This window comes from Hippoglossus hippoglossus, chromosome 7 (genome assembly GCF_009819705.1).
Source record: "Hippoglossus hippoglossus isolate fHipHip1 chromosome 7, fHipHip1.pri, whole genome shotgun sequence".
Lineage (NCBI taxonomy): Eukaryota > Metazoa > Chordata > Actinopteri > Pleuronectiformes > Pleuronectidae > Hippoglossus > Hippoglossus hippoglossus.
This window is the reverse complement of record NC_047157.1, coordinates 23,249,290-23,259,141: the sequence shown is the minus strand read 5'-3', so window position 1 is coordinate 23,259,141 and position 9,852 is coordinate 23,249,290. Positions and strand designations below refer to the sequence as shown.

At 42.9% G+C, this 9,852-nt stretch overlaps 1 protein-coding gene across 2 annotated transcripts; it reads right to left on the bottom strand.

Annotated features, from left to right (window-relative positions):
• Window positions 1-678: 678 nt before the first annotated feature.
• On the bottom strand, window positions 679-9,552 carry plp2 (proteolipid protein 2). Of its 2 annotated transcripts, none has more exons than XM_034590339.1 (5): window positions 9,036-9,552; window positions 3,560-3,715; window positions 3,352-3,450; window positions 1,938-2,034; window positions 679-1,847 (listed from the first exon to the last, which is right to left on the bottom strand). In XM_034590339.1, the coding sequence occupies exons 1-5, from the start codon at window positions 9,132-9,134 to the stop codon at window positions 1,831-1,833; spliced, it is 468 nt and encodes a 155-aa protein (XP_034446230.1). In that variant the 5' UTR covers window positions 9,135-9,552; the 3' UTR covers window positions 679-1,830. The 2 variants fall into 2 exon arrangements, with proteins under 2 accessions (XP_034446230.1, XP_034446231.1); XM_034590340.1 differs by having other exon boundaries at window positions 1,502-1,844; window positions 9,036-9,442.
• Window positions 9,553-9,852: the final 300 nt, after the last annotated feature.

Genomic DNA, 9,852 nt, shown 5'->3' with positions numbered 1-9,852 from the left:
GATTCACAGTCTGATTCAAATGGCTTCATTGAGCATGGGAGCAGTAAACGTATTGATAAATATTCCTAATTGTGCATTTTTGACAAAGGAAATATGAGCAAATGCAACAGAGATAAACTTGAGGGGAAAGATATTATTGATCTCAGGCTGCTGCAGCAGAGGCAACATGGGGACTTTGTTTTACAGCAGTCAGTTTGACCCCAAACTTAAAAGGATTATCATTCCACTGTAGGTCTTTAAAATGACATGGGTAATACAGAAGTCATTGCAATCAAAGTAGGAAAGGGCTTTTATAATGTAATCTTGAAATGAAAAGTCAGGAACCGCATGTATAAGTGCAGCAGAAACTGTGCAGATGAGATTAGAGATCAGAGATAACGTGCTGCACTGGTGAGGATTGTGTAAAAATAAAGTTAACAGCCTGAGGGGAGACTCATACTGACGCTACAATAACATCTTTCTTTCCAAAGTTGACTCCCAGTGAGACAGGAGCTGTTTCCAATTTAGCAATTCATTCCAGATAATGTGTACTAGTCTGCTTCCCTCTAGTGGCAATCGTATAGATGACACGTCTAACCCTAGTATATCTAGACACGTATGCCATTAAATGAAGTGGTACTTGAGTTGTTGGATTGTGTTTTATGAGAAATGATCATTTCAGCTTGGAGACAGATTTTTTTTCCAGTGAAAATGGCTTTTATTTCCCAAAGCTTGACTGCTTAGATTTTTTTTAAGTTACAAACGGCAGACTCCTGTAAAGTCTGTTAGGAAAAAAAATACAAAATAACAACGAGGCACTTTAGTTGGACAAATAATGAAAAAGGCCAGAGGAAACAGTTACTCAACATATTAAAATTCTATTGTATCAAATACGTGTTTTTTCTTAGGAAATTTAACTTTTTTCTTGATCTACCACATGTACAAAAAAAACTGTACTGAACAACTGGACTGTAAAAAGTGTCAACTGACAAAAAAATAAGACACTGCACCTTAGAAACGTGTTAAAATGTAAGAACAAAAAACATAACACAACCTGAGCAAGAATCAAAGTATACAGGTACAACTTGAGGACGACACAAGTTCAATAACAAATGATGTGATTGAAAGTTAGTGGATGTCTAACAAACAAAACTCGGATTAGTTCGAAACACCCAAGAGATTCATGGTAATTGACAGAGAGCCCATCAGATGTTTAGGATTCAGGAGTGAATGATGAACATGAAGAAGTATCTGGTTAAGGCACCGTAACACACAGGAAGAAAATGTTTAAACCGCTGAAAAACCTACAGGAAAATACAGAAATATAAAACCAAGAAGATTAAAGTCGTGATGTTAAACAGCTCAGAAAGCATCCATTCATGTGTAAATTACTTCTGACGTCCACAAAGGCAGTTACTACTTAATACAGCAGTGCATTAACAGTAGACATGTATCAGACAAGCTGCGTGAAGGCATCAACCAAACTTTTACACCGTGTGTTGTTTACAGTTTTCCCTTCTTTTTTTTTGTTAAATCAGTGGCACATCGATTTTGGACTTAAGGTTTCTGAGAGGATTTCCTCTTTATTTTGTCTGACATGCAGTCACAGATGTTTGGTACCACTCACTCAGGCTGTGTCATCCTCCTCTCAGGCGCAGGCCCCTAAAACAAATCTGTCGTCCTATCACACCGTTCAGTGGCATTGATTAAACTGTGACCGGTTCATTTTACTGTCCATCGTCTTCTCTGCTCCACCCTTTTGTTAACGTCTGCACAAATGTCCTCTTCTTCTCCTTCTTCTTCTGCTGTTGCTGCTGCGCTCCTAACACAGGCACATGCGTCTTGGAGTGTTTAAACTCTGTCGTCTGCAAGAAGAAAACAAAGGGCCAGACATTGGGGATTAAAAGATAAAAAAATCTTGTTATGGGATTGTCGTGATAAAAGTGTGTTGCTCTTACCGGTGGAAGCTGCCGTGTGCTGCCGTGTGCTCTTGATTTGCATGAAGATGGTGTAGGTATCGTAAGCGAACAACAGACCAGCGATCAAACCAAACACCTGAAGCACAACAACTCAGGATCAGAATAAGACTCATAAAACTTTGTTGGTTAAAGCAAACATTGAAATGGAAATACATGAAAATACTGTAATGAAACTAGAGTTACCACCTTGTGGTTGTTTGCCTTCGCTAAGTTTTAGTCATCATACTTTTTTTCCCCAGACTCATATGAGGTAAGTGTGACCTATGACCATGCAAAGCTAATCAGTAATCTGTGAGTCCGAGTGAACGTCTGAGCCAAATGTGAAAGGATTCATTAGGGAAATATCCTCCTTTCATATATCAGAGAAACAGCATCATCCAGTGGTAAAGGTTTAGTACTGCATCACAGTGTAACCTATGTAATCACATCATGGAAAATAATTGATACCACTCCTCTAAATATGTCTGAATTATTTCCATCGCCATTCACGCAGAAATCTCTGAGAAATCAACAAAAGAAGTTTAAAAAGAATGCCCCATCTTACAATGTTAAAGAAAGTGAAAAAAAACTGACTGGATTATGAAAGACACACCCTCCTTGGTGGAGGTGATGGTGTCTTGGTTTAAGGTGTGTATGTATAAACAGGTGAGCAGGATTAAAACTAGCAGAGACTGGATTTACACAAACCACCGGGAATGTTGTGGTCGGGAAAAGTGAGATTTACCTTTAACCAACAGAGCTCTAACAGTAGCATATAATTACAACAATAAATTATACAAATAATAAAAAAAAAAACTAAAAACTAACTGACAGAAAGAAAGAAAGAAAGAAAGAAAGAAAAAGAAAGAGCAACACAACTGAAAACCTAACATCAATAATTAATCATTAAATAAAATCTGGACATTGAAAAACATTTTACAACTGATGTTCCTGCCAATTTCTAACTTTAGGCCTTTTTGAGGAAACTGTAGTCAATGCTTTTAATACTTTTCACTCCGTCACCTCTTCTTTTCTCATTGAGCCTGTTTCCTGACTTCTGCTGCATTAATAGTTAAAACAGTGAGTGTGTCCTGCGATATTTAAAATAGTTGTGCGTGTTGCCTCCAGTTTCCTGCACACTCTTCCTCGACCCTGCTCTTCTCTCATCTCAGTGGGGTTGTGGGCAATGATAAAATCAAACATTCAGGACAGCTCACAATGAGGTGAAGCTGAGCCTCTGAACCACCTGGACCGTAAAACTGGTAGTTACAGATTTCTAGAAATGTGTCTGAGACATGCAAACTGTGACACAATGGCCGCGTGTTCTCCACTTGACTTTAAAAAAAAGGAAGGAAGTGTGAGAGTTGTGTAAATGTAGTGGTTGCGAAATGTTTGAGGGTTCAGTTGAACTTACTCCGCCTGCGATACGAGCGCCGTCCCCAGCTCCTCCAATGACACAGATCAGAGAAGTGATTAAGTAAAGGACGGCTCCGATACCAGCACGGAAAAGATCCTGTAGATAAGGAGGAAGCAGAGGATGAAGCATTTTGCAACTATGCACATGTGTGTGAGGGTGTGGGTGTGTGTTGGTGTGTTGGTGGTAATCCACATTGAACACTCACACTCCAGACCCAGTTGACCACTTGGATCTGCTTGTCCAGCTCCATCATGAAGATGCCGAAGAAGACCATGGCGAAGATCATCTCGCAGATGGCCACAGCGGAGTAGCCTCCATACAAAGACGCAGCATAGCAGATGAGGATGATTAAACTGATGGACTGAGAGGGACAACAGGAGAAGAGGGAGGTGGGGGGGAAAGAAAACAAAGTGAGAACTAGAACGAGACTCGAGACTTCATGGATCTGGAACCCTAAATGTGCCAGATCCATCAATTATTTCATGGGCAAAAATGCACAAATCCTGCAAGGGTAAAGAAAGGGATTTATTTTTTCTGCATGCAACAGATCCACGTTAGAATATTATCAGTTATTTTATCAGTTATTTTTGACCCACGTCCGATCCTTTCACCAAGTTTTGTGTAAATGTCTTCAGCGGTTTTTGCGTAATCCTGCTGAAAATCAAACAAATCAACCAACATAGGTGAAAACATGGCCTCTTTGAGTTAAGATCCCAGAATGCTTCAGGGTTATGCCAGAAATCTAACAAATGCTGCGTGTCAGCTGCCCTCTATGTGTTAAACTCTGCAGGTCACAGGTTGCAGATCAGCTGCAACTCAGCCCGAGAGAGGCCGGGTCATCTCAGTGCTCAGTGTCCACTCAATAGTCAAGATCGGTCAGACAGTAAATCTCTCCAACAAAGCCGACACTGTTGTCGCTCGTGTTTACTCCAACCAGTTCACAATTCAACATCCACACAAGGTCAGGAAACAAGTATTTTCTGCACAAAAACACCATTAAACTGACACTAGATTATATTACACTGTCAAATAACACACTGTCAGTCGATCACATGCTGCCTCTTATTAGATTTACAGTGAGTGTTTGTTCCATCAGTCATATCTCTTCATGCGAGGGGAAAGAAGTCTGTGGGCATTCTTCTCAGTCCATTCCGCTGAAACGCTGCCAATGTGGAGAAATCTTAAACGTGGGCAACCGGCGGCTCAGAGCCTTTCTGCTGTCAAACTGTGTGGGAAGACGTCTTCACACAACGGGGACACACACTCACCGAGCTCTTTACTCTGAACACCACTTTCCTCACTTCACTTCTTTGTGGCCTTGATTCCGCCGTGCGTTGGAAACTCTGCTTTTAGACTGTGGTCTTAAAGACGCATGTCACAGAACTGCAGCATATTTGTTCACGCTGCTGATATCAGGTTTTACTACGTCAACAAAGGCTTTCTGCTGGATTCTGATCTGGTTCATTGAGGAGCACTGAACTCAGCGTCATGTTCACGTTACACAGTTTGAGACGACTTTTGCTTCGTCTCATTATCTTGCTGGAAGTTGCCATTAGACGATGGTAAATTGTGGTGAAAATCCCAGACAGGCTGTGTACATTAAATCGATGACTGATTGGTATTAATGGGCCCCATTACACCACCAGCAGCCTGGACAGTTGGCACAAGACAGGATATCGATCCGTGCTGTTGATGCGAGATTTTGACCCGACAATCTGTACAGCCTCATCAGACTAGTCTCTGACTGTCCAGTGTTAGAGACTTCTTCATTTCTCATCTTCTCTGACAGGAACCTGACATGTTCTGCTTCTGCTGTCGTCGTCCATCCACCTCAAGATTCAACATGTTCTTTATTGTAAGAAGCGTTGCTGCCAGTCACCATTGTAAAGCGTCTTTATCTCAGTGACTGTTGCCTCTCTTATCAACAAGGCGTGTCCGTCTGCAGGAATACTCAACCCAGACCATATGGCACCAGCAATCATGTTACTGAGATCACTTTTATTAGTTTGACTTGATTATCAACTGGAGCTCATGACCAGTGTCTTCGTGATCTTGTGCACTGCACGGCTGTCACATGATTGATTGGATAACTGGAAGAATAAGCTGGTATAAAAGTGTTCCTAATAAAGTGCTCAGTGAGTGTATGGCAGCTGTGAAGGGGGTTGAAACGTAATACAAATTCCCAAAGCCAATTTAAAGTACTATGAGACAATAAATTGCCCTTTTGGCTCACCCTGTATTTGGTTGTACATATTGTATCTGTAGGTAAAATTTGTTTTTTCTGAAACATTTATCTGGATTTCTCTCCTGTGACAAAATATATATAATATAAATATGGTAAAATAACCTATTATTATGTGATGCTTACTAAATAAGTCAGTTCTGAGTCGGATGTATATTTTAGAGAAGCACATTTTGCACATTGCAGTGTTTTATTCTCAGACACAGACAACTTGGAGGCAAGTGTCAAATCACGGCCGTCTACACGTTACACACATGATGTAACCTACTCGACACCCACCCGACATCTGTCACTGCTGCTTCCCCTCCCCTCCAACGCAACTGTTACACAAACGCGCAGCCGGCCCGCCCGACACATCAGTGGTGGATGTGTTCTGGGGAATGGCACAGGCTGCCTCTGTAGAGGAGCGAGCTGCTCGAGGCCAAGGCCCCAGACAAAAGAGGCTCTATTCAGGCCCGGAGTAGCCGCCGTACAGAGAAACACCCACTGCACGGGTCCCTGAGAACAAGAAAGGCTCTGAGTCGTCCACACCTTTCTGTTTTCCCACACAGCGGTGGATCTGTCTGCGTGGGTCAGCTTTTAAAAGGGATCCCAGCTCGGTTCTATTCACATCGCTATAATGAGCTGCTCTTTTAAAACTGACTGGAGGGAAATTGTTCTGAACGGTTTGGCTAATTATAGTCAGCAGCAACACGAGAGCCAGGAGGTTGTGTGTTGTGCGGAGATGCACCAAACAGCCTTGGTTGCTAAGGAAGTCCCTTACATTTTGGGGCGGATTTCAATGCTCGCTGTCGCTAAGGTTTTTACCATGTGTGTTCAGGGCAAAATGGAAAGTTGGGTTTCGTTTGTTCGCTGTGACTCAATGTTTCTCAAACGTCTCTTTTTTTTTTACCCTTCGAAGGATTTCCTATAAATAGGTAACCATGGAGAAATGATCTCCAGTCATAAAACAGTGCAATGATCATTTATTATTCATAATGCATAACAGTGAGGTGAAGGATCAACTCAGTGCATGAGTCATCCTGACTTATCACTCACAGCAGACAGAAATCCGCTCTACATGGGTGTGACTGAGACCTGCATGTTGCTCTGCTACTTCCAACATGTTCAAGTTTAGTCCTGCCGCTGACAGGAGGCATAAAAGAAAAGAAAAGATATATTCACGTCATTTGACAGGGTGTGGAAGCTGTGCTGTCAAAACTGGCTGACAATCCAAAATGCCAACAAAAAAAAATCCTTGACACTTTTAACCTCAACTCGCTTGTAGATCTGAAACTGGTAAATGCTGCTGCGGTTGAAACTGTTATTTCCCATTAGATTGGGCATAATAAGCACTAACGACATTTCTCTTCCTGTTTCCCTCCCCCGATCCTCTCCCTGCAGTGTAAACTATTTCAAATATCCAACATCACTGATGACTTCCTTAGGAGAAGAGTCCCGAGAGGGAGAAGCAAACTGGGTGTCGAGTCCAGCGACGCACTAACATGTATCCTTGAATGGCACGCCGGAGATGTGCGCTAAGCAGTTCACGCATTCTTTGTTCCTCGGGGCCAAACTTCACACACAGCCTGGAATTTCCATTAGATCCAAAAAAAGAGAGAAACATTTTAGAGTGGGTGGACAGCTGACCAGCAGCATCTGAGGCCCTGCTGTATAATGAGCTCTCTGAGTTATGAGAGCAGAGCTTTTAGTCACTGACACAAAGAGCTTTCAACACTTTTTAGAAACTGGGAAAGTAAAAACACTGTGGTTACACATTCAGTGCATGTGCCAGAGGAGCCAGATAAAACCTTGCATTCAAATAATTTACTTCAGCAAAGGAAGAGACACATACGACACTCAAATTACTCAATTGTAATAAGAAAATGTCCTGGTTTAAATTTTTACTTGAGTACATGTACTTAAAGTACCAAAAAGTAAAACTAAAGACTTTTTTTTTTACTTTTAATTTCTATGTTTTCACATACATGTTTTTTGAGCAATTGTTTTTATCCGTTCTAATTTGGACTTGATTTTATTACCAGTCTGTTTTATTTTGCTGCCATATGAAAGCAGTTTGTTATGTGGATTTTAAAAAGTTCTCTATAAAGGAAGTTTATTATTATTATTGTATTATTATTATTTATGCAGACAGGCCATGGCTTACTGTGTTATTGACTCATTACTAAGGCAGTGAGTTGCAAATGTTTCTTAAATGTTGCAGTTTGTCAAAATTAGGATTTTTTTGCAGTTTAACTTATAACAACGCATCATATCTACCTCTGCCAAGGAGGTTATGTTTTCACCACTGTCTGTTTGTCTGTTTATTTGTTTGTCAACAGGAAACTACCGTATGGATTACCATGACACCGGAGGGTAAGATTGGACATGAGCCAAGGGAGAAGCCATTAAAACTTGGCAGACATGGGTATAAAGGGGCGGATCCATACATTCTTTTCCACTGTCTTTAACATTTCAACGCAGGGCGTATTTTGACATGTTCCCAGGAAATAATGCACGGAGCGTGTGGGAAGAAGAATCTGCTGTATTTACGGTCCTGACATCTATGAGTGTGTGTGCAATTTGGTGTGGATCCAAATACAGATCTGGATCCAGCAGATATAAGAGTGAATATGTTTTGCATGTAAAGTACAAATGTGCACAGTGACGACTGTGAACGTGAAACAAATGCACTTGGTTCCTACACTGGAAACTTGTGCACAGCCTTTAAGGTCAGAGTGACTCCTGTGTTGGGAGAACTCGCTGCTGCGAAACGCAAACAAAAGGCGCCCATGTGAAAATACAGGTCAAGGACAGTATAAATACAACGTTTTTCCGCAGAGGAAGCGGTTGCCCTTAGGCCACAGCTCCCTCATGGCTGGTGCTGAGGTGTTGCTTTGGCTTTTCACTTTGCTCCTGTGGGCCAGATGTGCAAAATATAAAATTTGTTATGTGGCAGAGGAGGAGGAGGAAGAGGAGGAGGAGGGAGGAGAAGAAAACTCACTTTCTACTTGTAGGAATGTGACATACATTTGCTTTTACTCTTCACCATATTTGGACCAGGGCTCATCTCCTGCCTACAAATAGTACCCAGCCTGTTGTGGTGGTGGTGGGTGGGGAGACAGTGGACTCGGTTAACCCGCATAAACCTCCCCTCTGCCATTAACACGCCACATTTGGTGCTTTGGTGCCAAATGACAAAACAAGAGGGGCCACATGTGACAGGTGAGAGACCCCCCCACCACCACACCCCCCAACAACACATGCGCCACATTCCCTGACGACCACGATCACTAAACACGATTCAAAAAAAGAAGGGAAATTAAAAAGAAATGGAGGCAAGAAATCAAATCAATAAACAAGCACAGGCTACGTGACGAGTGGAGTATTGATGGGCGGCAAACACACGCGCGCACACACACGCTCCAGTGAAAGTTAGGGGAGGGGGGGGTGAACTTACTATTTCTGCCGCGAGGATCACACCTTTCTGGGTCCTCACGTAACTTTTCAACTTCTCCAGGCAGTTGGCACCGGGGCTGGAGTCGCCTGGATCGGCCATTCTGCGTCAGATAACTGATTCTATTCTATATATATATATATGTGTGTGTTTAAAAGGTGAAGCTTCCACCGGACACAGAGGAGCAGGACAGACACACACTCAGCGGGTAAGTGGAGCTAAAAGGCTCGCGGAAGATGGACGGTTGGTTTGTCTTCTTCCACCGCGGCGGTTGAGTCCGCTTCTCCGGGGGGAGGGAAAGGCAGGAGCAGAGGAGCAGAGGAGCAGGGGTGTAGCGGGAGTAATATCCTGGTTGTACACGGCCACAGCGGATCTGCCTCGGAAAGCTCTTGCTGTCGCTGTGCGTGAGTGAGGAGGAGGAGGAGGAGGAGCCGAGGAGGAGCTGAGGGACCCGGGGACCGAGCGTCTGACGCGGGGCGTTGTCCTCCCCTGGTGCCGCTGGTACTACTGGGCACAGAGGGTGAGGCCTTCACGAGCTGCCCGGGAAACACAACACTCTCGCAAGACCCCGCAAGCTGCTGCCTTCAGGAGCACCTCGGAAAGAAAATTCAACAATGATGTCACACCCGAGAAAAACTCAAAGTTGCGTTAAAGGGGATAGTTCATTGCTACTTATGTGTTGTCTTCTGCTGCTGTAACATTGCACATTTCCCCATTTGCGGGACTAATAAAGGACTTCTTATCTTAAAGTGTTTTATTATCTACTCGCCACTGTGTCGATGGCAGGATGGGGGAAGTGTTTGAGTCCACAAAACACATA